Source organism: Elaeis guineensis, chromosome 8, assembly GCF_000442705.2.
Source record: "Elaeis guineensis isolate ETL-2024a chromosome 8, EG11, whole genome shotgun sequence".
Lineage (NCBI taxonomy): Eukaryota > Viridiplantae > Streptophyta > Magnoliopsida > Arecales > Arecaceae > Elaeis > Elaeis guineensis.
Window position 1 is genome coordinate 3,302,031 of NC_026000.2, and position 17,373 is coordinate 3,319,403.

Sequence of the window (17,373 nt, forward strand, 5' to 3'; positions counted from 1 at the left end):
CTCGAACTGAAACTGCGTTTCCTTGCCGTGCTAGGATTCCAACTCGCTATCGGAGTGGGAATGCCGATTCCACAAGGTAACCTAAGAAACCAAAATTAAAAAAATTTAAAGCTTAGGACGGGTGCTAAGCGTCCAATCAACAAGGAATAAAAGTAATTGTTTGGGGTTACCAGGGTCCAACGACTTGCGGGGCAAGCCAAGCGGGCCAAAGCGTCTGAGGGGGGCTATAAATAGGGGGCCACAGCTAAAGAAATTCGCTCCCCCACGTCTTCGAGTTCTTCCAGAGACCTGATTCTCTTTATAAAGCCTGTCTTGTTTCTCGCCTCCGAGCTCTCTCGGATCCATCCATCCCTCGCTAGGTTTCGACTTCTTTTGGTGCTCTCCCTCTCTCATCCTGTTATCTCTTCTCTCTCGGCTTCAGAGCTTGTTGAGTTTTTCGCCGCCGCCTTCGAGCAGAGTCTTTTCTGATTAAACAGTATGTTTCTTCTTCTATTCTCTGTTTTTTGATTATTCTTTTTTTCGTTTTTGTGATGAGATGTGTTAGACGTATTGTGGTTTGATCGAATTTATATTGTTTTCTCCGGTGATAATCGCATAGATTTACATATTGTTTGGTATTCATGTTATCGTTGTTCTTTTTGATTCTTTTTTTCTTTTTTCTTTTTTCTTTTTGTTTGAATAACAACAAGAACTGGGTGTTCTCTAGGGTTTCGATTTGGTTTCAGATCTGTTCTTTGATGGGTGTTTCCGTCTCTTTTCTGTGTTTTGTGATGGATTTAGATGTTGAATCGATAGCCATTGTTGATGGATGCGATTGTTTTCTTTTCAATCTTCAGAACGACAAATCTTGGGTTTCTTGTTGCTATATTCTGGTGTTTTTTTTTTCTTTTTTTGGCTAATTTTGTTTCCTTTTTTACTGTTCATGGTTTTGTGATATATCTTTTTTTTTTCCTTTGATGCATGTCTTTGTTTCTAGTTTTATTTTTTTATGGTAGATCTGGGTGTGGCAGGACATGGTCTTTATTCTTATTTGCTTCAACATATGATCCGTCGGTATTTATTTGGTATTCTCACTGTGTTTCCTCTGCCCTTACATCCTATGAATCCCGTGTTTTGTTTGTTTTTTTCTGTTTTATTTGGCCTAATATTTATTCTTTTGCGCTCTTCTTTATCTTCTGGTATTTTTCCTTTTTATGTTTCTCTGTACACGGTGGGAAGGCCCCTGGTTTACTGTTTATAGTTTTACTAATTATTTATTCTTATCTGCTTCAATATATGTTCTGTAGATTTCCATGTGTTGTTCCTCTATATGTTTTTCTCTAGCTGCGTTATTGTTTCATAGGTTAGATTCTGTTATTCCTGTTCCTTTTCTTTTATTTCCCCTATCTTGGTTCTGTTCTTAGAGTAAAACGTGATATGGACTATATGTATTATGTTTCTTGTGTGATTCTGTCACGCATGCTTATTTAATTTTATTTCTTTATTTCTTGTTTTTGTATCAATAGATATGTGCTATTAAAACACTTTTTGCAATCCTTTTCTTTGTTAACCTGTTTGCTAGAATTAGATCTTGTGCCATTCTGCCCTCATGAAATAATTAAACTGAAATTGGTGAGACTAACCTGTTTTTTTCTGGTGTCACAGGAGGTGTGGATGTTTTAATGGAGTCCAAAGGTGGCAAGGAGAAGTCTAGCAGTAGTAGTTCATTACAGTACGAAGTTCCCCTTGGCTACAGCATTGAAGACGTTCGACCGCACGGTGGAATCAAGAAGTTCCAGTCTGCTGCATACTCCAACGTAAGTAGAAGAGAACTCAGATGTTCATTTTTTTTTTTTTTTTATTCATCTGTTATCTTTTATTTGTATACTAGCTACTAATATGTTGTTATCTTGATCTGTTGCAGTGCGTGAGAAAGCCATCTTGATATCCCTATTTGATGTCCTCTTTCGTAGAGTAGGATTTCCCACAATTCCAGTTTCATTTCTGCTTTAAACCAACTTCTCTGGCTAGCTGCTTTTCTGATAAGCAGACCTCACTCTCAGTCTCCCTTCTTGTCGCCCTCTCTTCTCCTTCATTGACCACTCATATTCTCATGCTTGATTCTGATTCGATGGCATCCTCGTTGGTTGATTCACCGAACCCTTCCCCAGTCTCACCGATTGGGTTTGAGGGCTACGAGAAGCGCCTTGAGATCACTTTCTCTGAGGCACCTGTCTTTGTGGATCCCCAAGGCCGGGGCCTGCGTGCCCTCTCACGGGCCCAGATCGACTCTATTCTGGAGTTGGCACGGTGCACCGTTGTGTCTCAGCTCTCAAACAAGGACTTTGATTCTTATGTTCTCTCCGAGTCAAGTCTCTTCGTGTACCCATGTAAGATAATCCTGAAGACCTGCGGGACTACGAGGCTCCTTCTGTCCATTCCCAGAATCCTGGAGCTTGCCAAGGAGCTGTCGCTCTCTCCTCTGTCTGCAAAGTACTCCCGTGGAACCTTCATCTTCCCTGGTGCCCAGCCATCTCCCCACCGCAGCTTCTCAGAGGAGGTTTCTGTCCTTAATCAGTTCTTTGGTGGCCTCAAGTCAGGTGGTAATGCTTATGTGATAGGTGATCCAGTGGCACCCAACCGTAACTGGCACATATATTATGCCACCCAGAAGCCTGAGCCGCCCATGGTTACTCTTGAGATGTGCATGACTGGACTGAGCACTGAGCAGGCATCGATCTTCTTCAAGAATTCTGTGGTTGGACATTCTTCTTCCTCTAAGGAGATGACAAAGCTCTCTGGGATTTCAGATATCATCCCCGAGATGGAAATATGTGACTTTGAATTCGATCCCTGTGGATACTCAATGAATGCAATCCATGGCCCTGCTTTCTCCACAATCCACGTGACCCCAGAGGAAGGTTTCAGCTATGCTAGTTATGAAGCCATGGGTCTCAACCCTGGCTCATTGGTATTTGGGGACTTGATCAAGAGGGTTCTCAGGTGCTTTGGCCCTTTGGAGTTCTCTGTTGCAGTTACTATCTTTGGTGGATGTCGGCTAGCAGGCACATGGTCGAAGAAGGTGGAAATAGATGGTTATGCCTGTAATGATCTGGTCGAGCAGGAGCTACCAGGTGGTGGTCTGTTGATGTACCAGAACTTTGCTGCTTCTGCTGTTACTGCTGTGTCGCCAAGATCCATCCTGCATTGCTGGGAAGGAGACAGTATGGAGAAAGCCGGCAACGTCGAAAAAACAGGATACAGCTGGGAAGGTGAGGAGGCGGTGGAGGAGAAAGATGGGAAAGATAAGAAGATGTTCTGAGAGGATGGTTATGGTCGTGAAAGCAAGTCTGTTAGTATTTGCCTATCTTTTGGCTTAATTAGCTAAGCAGCCAGCCAGGCTATTAGTATTTGCTTATGTTATTATATATGATATTTGAGTTTGTTAGTGGTATGTTACTTTCATGTGTTGGGGTCTGAATAAGAGCTCTGGGTGGCTTGCTGTGTCTGCCACAATGAGCAGTCTGTTTGGAATTTAAAAGTTTTTGGTCAAGTGATGTTTGATGTTGGATTATCTGAACCTTAATAAATTTACAGAGCTTGAATAAAATGTGAGGTTGGTTATCTATGGATTTCCATGCCACTTATGTTCGCTGGCACTCTTGTCCTTGTAGGGATATGATGATACCTTCTTTATATTTCTGATGATGGTGGTTGCATGGGAGCATCAGGTGATACAATGATTGTGTGTGCGTGTGTATGTTTTCTTTCGTTTTTTGTATTCGTGATTGTGATATGATTTTGACCTGATTGATCTTTTTATTGTTTGCTGGGACCTGCTGTTCAATGGAAGTGCATGAAGAATTTTTTTTTTTCCTCCTGGTGGTCGCCCTTTGCTTCTTTTGAGTGTTTCTGCCATGTACCTGTTCTTGCTAGTTTTGGTTTGATTTTCATTTACTGATGATTACCATGCTCACTTGATTGCTGTGTTACATTGCCTGTTTGATGTGAGTTGCAGGCTTGAGAAACATATTCTGTAATTCTCGCAAAACGCTGCTGTCAATTCTTCAGCTTTGGGTTCAGTTTAATGTGAATTAAATTCAGTTTCCATTTGGTTATGGAGCCACGCCCAAGGGAAACTCTGCAATCCCGTTCATCAGTTTCATGGGGCATTGGGCTTGTGATTTGGGCATATGGTACAAATGCTGTGATTTTTGAACCTAGTGGGAAAGGTAACGCCTGGAAATCATGATGTAAACAATCTGTCGGCTTACAAATTTTAAACATCTTCCATACATTGTTCACAGCGTTTTCCCCAGTTTTTTCATGCACTGATAAAAACGGAATCAGAGAAGCTCATTTCCATTTCAGCTGTAAAGCGAGCTGGCGAAGATGGAGGGGAATTCATGGAAGGCTTTTAGCAGTGGGCAAAGTGTCGATATTTCCGCCTCATTCGTATCAGTAAAATTGCCATTGTTTGTCTTTTTCTGTGTTTCTATCTGTCACTTTGGTAGATTTTTTTTTTTTTTAATGATCGGAAACATCCAGGTTTTTATTTTCTAAAGAAAGTTATGATATATAATTCAGTGTGATAAATATTGTTGTGATTCTGTGAAAGTTTAATGTGAGAGAACAAAGAACATGGTAAAGAAAAAATAAAGGGAAAAAGAAGATTGATAGTACGTGGATCTTATTGGAGTGGTAAATGTGGTTGAGCTAGAACTAACTTGCCACTAATTAACTAATCTAAGGCCATTTTTTGACCATATTAACAATCATCTAACCTTCATGGCTTAGCACCTTCGTTTGTAAAGGTGAGGGTATACGTTTTTGATACTTATTGGTGCTGACCAATTTTCTTTATCTTCACATGGCCTTCATGTACATATAGATAAGTACCTTCATATATATATGCATGTATATATAATTGAATGTACTTTATATATACATATATATATATATATATATATATATATGTGTGTGTGTGTGTGTGTGTGTGTGTGCATCCATCTACATGTATATATCCTCGCTTGTGTTTTTTGTGTTTCGTTTTCAGTTCAAGCAAACATTCTTGGCGGATTCTTGGAAGGGGTTGTAATTAATTGTTCCAAACTATAAGACTGGAAGTGGATAGTTTGAAAAACAGCAAGTTTCTAAAAAATGAGTTAGGCGGTTACTGCAACCATTGGTTCCAGAAAGAGATATCAATGTACTTTTTTTATCAAAGCGTAACCTGCATGTATACTTAGGCCTAGCTCATCTTCGTGACATGCAGATGTTGTATAATAGCTGTAATCTTGTGGCACACCAAATGGGTGCAGGCATGGTATCCCCTTGCCATGGAGAGGAGCACTAGTGCATCAATAAGCACCTCATTAAGCAGTGTAGAGTGCACATGGTAAGTCCATGTTATGGGCTGCATTCACAGGCAAAGAGTCATCTAATGCACATGAACAGCATATTTAGTAACAATATTTTTGCATAAGAGACTGAATATTTAGCAGGCCCCAACAGTCTGCTGTACAAGTCTTTTATTCCCAGGAGCAGCTGCCATCTTTGTGCAAATCTGATGTATGATGTATATCATCTACTGTGTTCATGCAATGTATAACAGCAGTATTGATTGATTATAACATCTTCCCTTCTTTCTAAGATTCAGAACCAACTTGTTTTAGCATAGGCATCACTATTTTAATATACAGATTATGCAAGGGTAACTCAAAATCTGATATCATCTTCTCCCTAATTAGTTGATTCTTTAAATGCCAAGTGTTCAATGTTTGACATGTATAGCTTCAACAATGTTTGTCATAAGCACCTGTCCTTATGGTAGGTGTATAACAGGTTTTGATGTTCAGCAGATTCTACTCTTTTACAAAACAGTTCAATCCAATGTTCCACTCTCTAATTATGTTTAGAAAGGTTCAACAATGTACATTTAACCTGCATCTCCATTCCCTAGCGCCACCATTGGCCTAGTTTGCATCTGGTACGACTAGTTCATGTCTATACCATTTGTATGCACAAGGATCACCATACGCACAGTATGCGTTCGCCATATTACATGCGAAGATGTCCAAGGATGTACGCATGTACCCTTTCACTGCAAAAGGGTTTGTTGAACATGTATGCTTGTGTTGTTATCTTTGCTTCCACGAGCTTGGAAACCTTGCTGTTGGGGAGTGATTGTTTGAAATAAAACTATTATAAGTTGGATAAAGAACTCTTAGACCATGTTGACTCATCAACACCTGTTCTTTTGCACAAATATAGTATTTATTTCTGATTTTTCTTACAATTGTGGTGAGAAGTTTATTTGCACCATAATAGAATTGATATCATCTAACCTTGGAAAAAAAATAAAAGGTGGAAAACTGTCTCTAGAATTTCTTATCATAGTTTTGGCTCATATAATCATCCATACCTAGTCTTATTAACTTTACATGATTTTCCGGGTACATAGGGGCATTCTCCTATTTATCAAGAATTAATGCATTTCTTCAAATAAAAGCTTCTCATTCATACTTGTTCAAGGCCTGATGTTGCTGATGACATCGTAGTTGTGAGACACTTGCTAATTTCCATGCATGGGTTAATATCAATTATTATGCTATCCGGTGTTCTTCTCAATGAAGTCCATGGGAAGCCTCTTCCCTTTTGCTAGAGTTGTTCATTTATTGTTACAAGTCAGAATTTGCCTCAATAGTTAAAATTATGTATGTGATGTTGTCTTATCAAATATTCATATATAGGATGAAGTCATGATGTTGATTCCATTAAACAACATTAATCTAGCACAGAATGTGCGAGTTTGCTAAGGCTGTTACAGTTTTTTTGTTTCCATTAGGTGTAGTTTCTTCCATACATAGCCATTAAACTTCCATGAGATGGTTGATAGACAATCAACAGCTCTTCTGGAGAAGAGTGTTATGACCCGGAAACGTGTAGATCAATTTTATGAACGGTCGAACACAGGGCCTAATAATAACAAAATAGTGAAGACTTAATGATGCCTTACAGTGCCTACAATTATGGCCCTTCATAGTTCATAGTTTCTCGAGAGGTTCTCGTGAAAACTTTGAGAGAATTAGTTGTATTTTTTATACGAAGAACATCCTATCAACCATTGCTAAATTATAACCATAACAAACTAGCCTGCATAACTCTTTCTTTTGGATTTCTTTTTCATTATTTATCCCTACCAAGACCGAATTCATGATCAGCATTATCTATTTCCAATTCGCTTTGAACCTCTTTTTGTGTAAAAGTATTGATTCCACAAGCACGACAATCGTCAGGCAGTGCAACGCTATGACTAGCTCAAGACTGCCAGCCATATGTAGAGCAAAAAAACCAGAAATTTGGGCAAAAAGAAGGACTTTGTATTTTGTTGAAAGGTTCACTCATACACAAGATTATATATGTAGATTATTTAAGCATATTTTTTGGAAAAATATGTTTAAATTCAGTTTAGGTTTAAAGAATATAATCTACCAATTCATCCTTGATGAATATAGAATGCAGTGTTTCAAGTTTAGGGAAGAGATACAGTCTTTTTGGCAAGTCAAGGTCCAACGAGTCGAAGCAAGCATGATGTTGACTTTGTTAAACAAGATTTTCGGAAGGTTGTAACTTCCGGCCTAACACATTGGATGGAAGATACTGGACTGCATGTGTGTGGGGGGTGGGGGGTGGGGTGGTGCGGGGGGTTCTTAGCCTTTCCGGTAGGTTTCACCAAATTTTAGCTTCATATCGAGCTCTGACTGATTTAGATTTTGGGATGCCTTGCCCGGAATGAGAGGTGTAATGGTCATCTATATTGACGCAAAGCAGCAGTGATTTCTCCAGATAGTCTGTAATTCCCGTTGCATCTCACGGATGATGCTGGGATTTAGTGGCTGTCCATCTAGCAAAAGATTGTGGTGAGACTAAAAGCTCCGGGACGTAAATGCTCGTCAGGATTTACCAGATTTGATTATTAGAATGGATTGTTTAAGGAAGGTGCAGCTTGACCGTTGTTGTTGCCTATTGGCTTAGTTGGGTGTCGTTTTAAGACTAAAGCTTAGATTGCGAATTCTGTTCCATATTATCATCTTTTCTTTTTTTTTGATAGAACATTATCACCTTTTCATTTCTCGCGTCATGATGTATTTTGAAGTTTGAGCCTTCGTCCAATATTTAAGAATTATAATTGAATATTTCTGTAGTGCTTCAATCAATGTCAATCTTAGGCCATCATTAGGATCGACAGTCTAACTGGTTGCTTTTAGCATCTAGAAGGCCTATGAAGTTGGGATCCTCAACGCAAGTTGGTCTCAGGAAAACTAGTGATTTCAAATATAACTGGGAAAAAAACACAAAACGTGCAAAGCTGACAAATTAGAAATTCCATGCATTCGGAAGGATGGTTCCGTACTGCAGGCTAAGTAATGCAGGACTAACATCTGATACGCAAGGGAGGAATTAGAGACCGTTTAAAAAAAAAAAAAAATCTCTTATAGTCATTCTGACAACTGTGCATTTTATTTCAGCTAAATGACTAAGTGCAGACCTTAATGGTGGGCCTTGTGTTAATTGAACATCATTGCATGTTTTGACTTCATTCGTGGACCTGAGCAATGCTGCTAGTTGCAATGCGTGTGGGGCATCACAATCTTTTCAGTCTAAGTTGATAGTGCCCGGATTAAATTGAGTAACACACAACATATAAACAAACCAATTATTGTCATAAGCGTACGCTTCAAGCACATGTATAAATAACACAAATGCTAGTTTATGTTCGGTTGGATGGCATTGCTAAGTAAGGTGATGCTTCAGTTATTTTAAAAAGATCTGTTATTAGGCCCTAACCCTATAGAGTTTTATGCTTATGCCCTTTCAAACTCGATCATCTCCCTAGGTCACAAAAAGATTATTCTTGGATCATGATAGGCATACATACAACAAAATTAAAAGTGGTTGCTTGATTTTAACCTTTTGAGTCAACTCCTGTCATCTCATGCATAATGCATGGGTTCTGCACCATCTCTCTTTCCCTGGAAGAAACAATCCGCTGGGTTATTAAGATGTTCAAACTAAGAGGCAAATGTTTTACAAAGCTGCTTCCCACTTCCCAACCTTCCGACGTTACATACATAGGTTGCTAGTTGGAAATAAGAGGAACATCAAAGTTGGGTATACGCTCTTCCATTCTGGATGGGTGTTCTTATAAGTGTTACATATTATTAAGCATGAGCTCCTTGGGCAGCTGCTTGTTTAAGTAGAGGTCATGTATTTGACGCCTTAACTTGGTGGTTTTGAGTGGCATTCGAGGTGGTTGCAGAAGATGGTCGAACACGTCCTGGATGTCGGTGTTTCCATGGACAAGGTTCCTGAGAGACATAATGTAGTAGTAGGCTCGAGGCACGATGACGGCTTGTGTTAGCATTAGTATACGTATGCAACAGTGACAGGCACAGTTGAAGCATGTGGACGAGCATGAAATTAGGTGGTCAGGCATGGCACGGTCTGCTCGAAAATGGTATCCAGTTCGGTGTTGGCCTCTCCAATCTAGCAAAATGGCACAAAGGCTTGCTCTACCGCACGGTGAAAGTAATTGAAACAAATTAACGTAGACGCTTCCAAGTCTGTAAGCAATTGAGATGCAGCATCGATAGTCCTGCACCTCACTCACCTGACCACCTGGAATACCTGAAGTCGCAGTGCTTTGCGAGCTCTCCCAATAACCCAGAATTTTCCTACCCTTCTAAATGGTTAACCAGCGGGCTGGCCGGCTGATTCAGAGGTACCTGCCTTCAGGGAGGGGCAGGGAATGCTTGAAGGCCTGGCAACGGCCTTCCACTTTTTTAGCCAGCGGATATTTTTTTTAAAAAAAAAAAAGACAAGCCAATGTAACCTCCTACACAAGAAAGATCAAAAAAAAAAAAAAAAAAATTCATTTGCAATTGTTGCCATGCATATATCTATTGCATTGAACTCTCCTGTAGTCACTGAGGACAAGAGGGTGGCAAATATGGTGGTAGGAGACGATAGTTCAGCATCCACAATTCCACATGGTATGAGATGTAGGCCCAGATTGGAGGCAGACCTCTTTGTCCCGTATACATCCCAGTCGTTTTCCAACATGGGTGACGGGGTTCTATCAGAATTTGTTACATGGTGGCCAAATACAGCGACCAAACTACAACAGACAAACGAGATAAAGAAAGAAAGAGAGATGACAAGCCAAACAAACCATCCATCCAATCAACCATACAAAACGGAAGCAAGGGAAAGGAGATGACGAAGCCAAGCCAAAGCCAATGTTCCTGTCTTCCCATTCCCACCAACCATCATCATTAACCATTTATATGGCAACATGCCCACATCTCATTCACATGATCAAACCAACGCTATAGACGTACAGAAGAACAAGAAGACAAAGTAGAATTTGAAAACAAAAATAAAAACAAAACCACCAAAACAATATATACATATATTTTTAAAAAAAAGTGATTGAGCCTATTACGCCAATATCCCGGTTCCAAAAGCGGACATACACCTCAAAACAAAGAAGAAAACCTCAATCATCTTGCGTCTGTAGCCTTCCACCACCACCACCACCACCAGCAGTAGGCCGTCGCCGTCTCCTCCTCCTCCGCCACCGCCGCCATTGCCGACGCCGCGGCGCCTTCTTCCATGCCGAGAGAACCGGATGCCTTTGCCTTGGAGACCAATGCTCTCTTCCCCTCTTTCTTTAGCTCGGGCGTAGAGGCCTGCCGCCCTTTTGAGGGAGGAGACCTCTTCGCTGCTCTTGCTTTCTCTTCACTCTACTCATTCTCCTGGAGAGAAAGAAACAAAGTAAAGGGCAGTAAATCTCTCTCCTTTTTTTCCCTCTTGGAGAACTCTTTGATATTTATCAACCCCAGATTAAGTGCACTCCTTCCAACTTCTTCCGCCCTCTCCTCTCCTCTCCTCTCCTCCCATCCCTCTCTGAACTCTCTATCCCACAAGCAATAGCTTCCAACCTGAAATATTTGTACCCAAAGACCTCGAAATGACCGAAATGCCCCTACTGCTATCCTTGACTAAGAGATATAATGCCCAGAAGAGAAGGTTTAAACCGGGGGTAATTCGGGGACGCGGCGATCAAGAACCGTACTCTTCCCGGATTTCGCGTATCCATGTGAGAGCTTTGGGCCGCTCCTACGAGGCTTGAGAGCCGGAGAGAGCCAAAGAAGTGGAAATAAGAAAGAAGCAAGCCAGCAATGGTCTTGGGATTTCTCCTCTCCATTCTCTTTTTTTTTCCCCTCTATCAACCCATTAATGACAGTTGGAGGTCAGTAATTTAATGGCTCCCCTTAATTTTGGGGTCATTTACTATTAAATTACATAGTTATTTTGGCCTTATGCTATCCTACTCTATTATTTTTTTAAAAAATAATTTGAAAAAAAAATGGTATAAGAATCGGAAAAAAAAAATACATGTATTTAATATTTATATATATAATAGAAAACGACCTGGGGGTAAGAGTTCTAAATGTATGTAGCAGCCCTGCCGCGGGCGCTGCCGCTTCCATGTGCGTGGCCTCTGGCAACCACAGACCAGCAACACCGCGACGAGATTTCCCAACGGGACCATCGACACGTCACCCCCTGCCACGATTACTAAATTACCCCTAGAGATTACAACCGTGGCACCGGTGTGAAGAGAAGGTCAATATGGTCATTCGAGATGGCCGCGGCTTGGTCGAGAAAAACCTACCGAGCGGCTAGGGCGGGGGTGGTCTAAATTTAGATTTTAGAAGCCCAAGAAGCAAGCAAAGGCCGGTGGGAGATTGTACCAAAAAAAACAGAACGCTGGGAGATGGGACGGGATGGACGGGGGACTGGTTTGAACGACTGTTTTGAGGCTGAAGCTTGGAATCGAGTGTCGAGACCACCACCATTGGACCGGACATGGAATGTCTGAGGAAACGGCCAAGCTCTTAAATCTCTGATATAGTTTTGGAAAAAATAAATAAATAAATAGAAGCAAAAGAAAATATTTGAAAACAAAATCCAACGGCTATGCTTGCATCTTGACTGAACATCATCTGAACCTTTCTTATCAATTTATTTTATTCATTTTTTAAATAATGAAGATGGGGAGATCTTTCAAGAGGGATGGCTGTCTTTCATGAGAGGAGGGGAAGTGCACAGAAATCCAGGAAAGCTGAGAGGAGAACGGAAAGGGGTGGGAGTTTAAACAAGTACCGATAAGTAGATAAGATAGATGGATAGATTGATGATAGATTTCTTACCTTTCTTCCTCCTAACCCTCCTTTTTTTTCTCTGTCTTCTCCTTCGCCGCCAAGAATGGACCAAATCCACTACTGACGAGCATTTATCTCAGATCTCTTCGTACCCAAGCAGCGCTCTCAACCATCGATCAATTGCAGTCTCGCAGGGACCCCCGCACGCCCTCCTTAATGTTGCCGTTGCTTTCTATCTCTAATGCATGAAAGTGGAGAGATGCGGAGTGCTCTTTTTTTTTTTTTGGAAGGAGATGGGCTCTCCAAAACGAGGATGCGTGGCCTCTTTCTGTGTGACGGCTCCTACTGTGGAGCGAGACCGTGAGAGGACTGAGGACCAGTAAAACAGTAGAAAATGACGACATCTTTTGATTTTTTTTAACAATATCTTATCGCAACAAGAATAAATAGGTGCCGTGGAACTGTTGGTAATAAATAAGCCTAAAGTCTGGGTTAATTACGTTCATGCCACTGAAACATGGATCTCAGACGGTAGATCAACCGAGACCGTCGTGGTGTTTGTTACCGTTGGTGGTTGACCAAGTGACCGAGATCCCGTCACCTCTGAGAAGATTTACCTTGACTTGTTAACACGGCTGGTGCACTGCTGTCCACCCACGAATCGGGTGTATCGACGTGCTTATTATTTCTTGGGTAGTCCAGCCCTGAGCTTCCACGTAAAATCCATCTCCCTGCCAAACTGCGGCCTCAGCGGCGCGGTTCAGGAGCGACTCCCCTGTTCACCCGTTAAGATAAATACAGCCTTCCGTTCTTACCGGATTAAAAAATATATACACGGTCTTCCACCGTTGTGGCAACCTGAAATAGGACTGTAGGAGGTTAAAGTAGGATCCTGGAATAGACAGAGGATATTCCTGTGTTCTTCCAAATATCCATGAAAACTAAAAAAAATAAAACATCCAAAAATTCAATGAAAATATCTGTCAAAAATTGCGCATAGCATAGATTCGGTATGGCTAGTCATATATTGCCATTCAATCTATAGTATTGTTAATCTTTTTATAAATATGTATTACTGAAAAATCAAAGTGGATGGAAGCCGATCACTAAAAATGCTCATCCAAATAACTATCTAACAACTATCATATGGCACACATTATCATATAGCACGAAATTTTTCGATAGAAATCATAGCTTTCATTATTGTAGTAACCCAACCTAAGCTAAGAGGATAAAATAGGATCCTGAGGCCACCAGGGGTTATTCATGTGTTTCGTAAGGGTTGAGCCCTCGATGTGCATGACTTGGATAACCCATGTCAAACCAGCAAAAATCTGCCGCATCGGGTAATAAATTTGTATTTTCTTGACGCATTTGATTGAAACACGAAAGAAACTGCTTGAGAGCAACTTCGGTTCACTTTATTCAAAGTAAGTTCGGCATTTCCTTATGCTAGTGATGCTTTAAAATCAGAGAAATTCAGTCTCCACTTCTATGAATTCAAGAACACACAAACTTGATTTTTGGTGGAACGCTCCCGTGGACATGTCTTTCGAGTGAAAATAGTTGAACCACCTTTCAAGGGACTAAATAAGCTGAGAGTTTGGCATAAATCGAGTGGCTAAGATCATCTATTGTAGTTAATTATCAAGAATCACGTTCGAGTAGAGCCATGAGAGATTGATTCTTACCACCTTTTTTTCACGAGGAAAAAAAATCTTTGACTGTAGTGCTTCCAACCTTATCTAATTGCAGCCATTTTTATTGATTAAAAGGTGCACTATATTTTGTAATATTATCGTGGATTCCCATATCTATCGTCTAAATTAAGAATTCAAATGCCGATCGAGAAGGAGATTTCATTAGGAAAACCCATGTGATGGAGGACCACCAAAACTTAAAAAGAAAGCATAGCTATATCTAAAGCTATATTTGAATAAGCTGGAAGGGTGACATTTTGAACTTCGTGCTAACTTGAGATAGTGGGATAGAGCACATTTTGAAAGATCACTAAACTAACGAGCACTCTTTTAAAGAATATAAGCGGTCCATTGGCTTATCAATGTTTACTGAATTTAAATTTTGAAGTTCATATTAGCCATATTAAGAAAAACAATTCAACACATATTGCTGCAAAATGAAGCTTCATCGATATTATCATAGTTAAAAAATTTATATTGAACCGTATCCATGATGCTCAACATTGAGTTAGCTTCCAATGTATCTCGAATTATTCAAAATGAAAATTGGACGACGAAGTTTATAAAAGATTTATCAAAAATGCATCAGTACTCGCAAACTTTCAAAAAATTATGAAAATGTCATTTCACCACCTATAATTTAAAAGGTGATTTCTTGTATTTTTATCTGATTTTTATATTTCTTTCTTATAGAAACTAATGTTATACAAGATAGAATTCCAACAAAAATAGGAAAATATTTTTTCTTGTTTATTTGCTGTTAATCTTTTTATTTTTTAGAAAAATTATATCTTAGGGGAACTAGAAAAATCTCATTGACTTTAGAAAATGTCTCCTATGAATATCCTCTATATACTCTTAGAATTCCTTAAAATAAAGGTAAAAAGTTCTCTTAAGATTCTCCTCATTTTGTTTTTTTTATGGTAAAAATCTGTTTGAGATCCCATGGTGCGAGGCTATGATTTGGGAGGAGACTTTGGTGAGAGGTCAGAATTCTTTTGCCAAGACTAAGTAAAGGCCAAAAGTACAAGGTTGAAAATCCAGCAAGAACAGGTGGCAGGAGGCCTTTCGTTGTCCTTAGTTTAGGTATAGTTCTTAATTCCTAAGTGTTATTTACTTGCTTAATTTAGCTTCTAGTTAAGTTTCGTGCTCCTCGTTTTTGTTTTTACTATGCTTTTTTAATCGCGTGCAAGACAGAAAATTTTATAGAATTCCTCACCCAGATCATTTTGCCATTCACATTTTTTGCTACCCTATTTCCGTTTTATTAGAGTTTGATAATGTTCTTCTAGGTGGAGGAAGAGGATATCCAATTTTTTTGAAAAATGAAACCTTTATTCTTTTAATATAATACAATTTTTTATTTAATTATATATATATATATATTTAAAATATTAAAATATCAAAATTTGGACAAAACAACCTAGAAAAATTACGGTCACAACATGGAGAAATAACATTATCCATAGTGTACAAAATTAACCAAAGTTCTCATCTAATATTTCACAGCATATATGATATTGTACGACACTTATCTTGCATACCGTAAATTTTTACGTTACCATTGGATTCAGCTCGACTACTTTTGAATCCTGACAAACCAGGCAATGCTCGAAGGGCATGATCCCACAAGCTGCTGCTTGCCTGAAAACACCAAAAAAGAACTCACCAGATCCGCTCTTTATGATTGTAGGCTCCAAAAGGATGCATTAATAAAGAACAAATTTAAAGGGAAAGCAGGTCACCACTTTGGACTTTTACCCCACACTCTCCTCTCCGTCTCCTTCCCCACCCACGTGCACCAGATGTGGCAGCCAATTAGATCTAGTTACGACCACATAAGAAATCAAAAAGCGAATGCGATCATGTCGTTCACATAATCGTATCTTCCACATCCACAGCCCCCAAAGATTTGGCCAAATCCATCTCCAATGATTTGTTTCTTTGGCCAAATCCATCTCCAATCTGTTTCCATATAGGTATAGTTTTCTAATGGTACATGAGGAGGTTTAGGACAAAGGTGGTGGGAGGTATCTAGGTTGTAGATCTCTGTCAATTATAACGGCCGTCCCTCCGAAATGATTAGGTTAAAGCCTTCAAAGTTAGATGTCAATGAGTTCAATAAAGATTTATTAATTGGTTCGTAGGAAAAAAAAAAACTCATTAGAATATTTTTTTCAAGAAAATTTCTAGAAGTTTGATGTATAAGAAAAAAATTTTGGTATATTTGGTTGACAATAAAAAAATAATATATTTTAAAATATTCTACATTTACTTGAACATCTGAAAAGTTGTATAAAATATTTATTATATTCTTAATAAAAAAATATTATCTCATTTTATTAATGACTTTAAAAAAATTTTTAGAAAAAAAGAGACCCCATTATCTTTCTATTAAAAAGCTAAAAAACTATATCCCATGTGAGTTTTTTTTCCTCTTGAAAAATCAAAAATTTATTTCGATAAGAATGTCACTTTCTAATGTCTCTTCTTTGAAAACTTCAATTAAATAAGAAGAGTTTTTTCATTTTTTTTATCAATTTCCTCCTCTTATTCTACTCAACCCAATGAGTCCTAATAGTTTTTACTGATTGCACACATTCAATGAAAAAAAAGAGAATATACTAAAGCCCCGAAAGATTACTGCTAACACGTTTATTGATAAATTTGATTAATTCATAGGTAAATTATGCAGTGTTCTTTAATGTCTAAAATGAGACAAGCAAGCTGCACCCTCCATCTGCAACTACCTTTTACTAAAAGACCGAAATTATTGTTGATTTGTGAAGTAACAAGTTGTCATCTCATGTTCTTATTCACAATTCGCTTCCACAAAAAATATTAATAACATTCATTGCCTATATAAAATTATATTTAATCAAGCGTCCAAAATCAAGAAGGTTGCAGCAACAAATATGTAGAGGATTACACTAATGTGTTTGAAGGGCTCGATCATGCATGTGGTAAAGAGAGTGAGATACACCATTAGCATTTGGCTATAGATTTTTAAGGAAAGTAACGAAGAGAAATTTGCCAAATCAAAAAATTGCAGCACGGCGATTTCCAAGAAATTTTACTGCTACTGGAAATGTTTCTAGAAAAATACTGTATTACTATGTAAAATACCATAGCTATTATGAGACTGAAGCAATTACGCAATTAAAAATGTTTACCCAAAAAAAAATATATAGTGAGCACTATCTCCTCAGATTAACTAAAACTAAATAAGGTACCAGGATTGCCCCCATCAAGGATTTGTATCGCACTCACTTGATGAGAAGGCCAAACCCATTTATCTACGCTTTCCACACCTACGTTTGGACATTCGTACTACCTACAAGCTGGAGCAGCTTCTTCCTCGAGAATTGGACCCACCTAGCTCTGTTGCTGATGCCCTCAATGTTATTTTGGGAAAAAACGAATAGCTTCTTTTGTTAAAAAACTTAAAATTAAGAATAAAG

At 39.0% G+C, this 17,373-nt stretch overlaps 1 protein-coding gene and 1 long non-coding RNA gene across 2 annotated transcripts; one reads left to right on the forward strand and one right to left on the reverse strand.

Annotated features, from left to right (window-relative positions):
* The first annotated feature begins 256 nt into the window (after nt 1-256).
* On the forward strand, nt 257-3,605 carry LOC105050758 (S-adenosylmethionine decarboxylase proenzyme). The gene is made up of 3 exons (XM_010930896.3): nt 257-475; nt 1,645-1,796; nt 1,904-3,605. Exon 3 carries the CDS (start codon nt 2,093-2,095, stop codon nt 3,299-3,301), a length of 1,209 nt encoding a protein of 402 aa, XP_010929198.1. The 5' UTR covers nt 257-475; nt 1,645-1,796; nt 1,904-2,092; the 3' UTR covers nt 3,302-3,605.
* A 6,653-nt stretch (nt 3,606-10,258) lies between these two features.
* On the reverse strand, nt 10,259-12,576 carry LOC105050757 (uncharacterized). The gene is made up of 2 exons (XR_833086.3): nt 12,261-12,576; nt 10,259-10,799 (listed from the first exon to the last, which is right to left on the reverse strand). It is a non-coding gene; the product is annotated as an uncharacterized lncRNA (long non-coding RNA).
* Between the last annotated feature and the right edge of the window lie 4,797 nt (nt 12,577-17,373).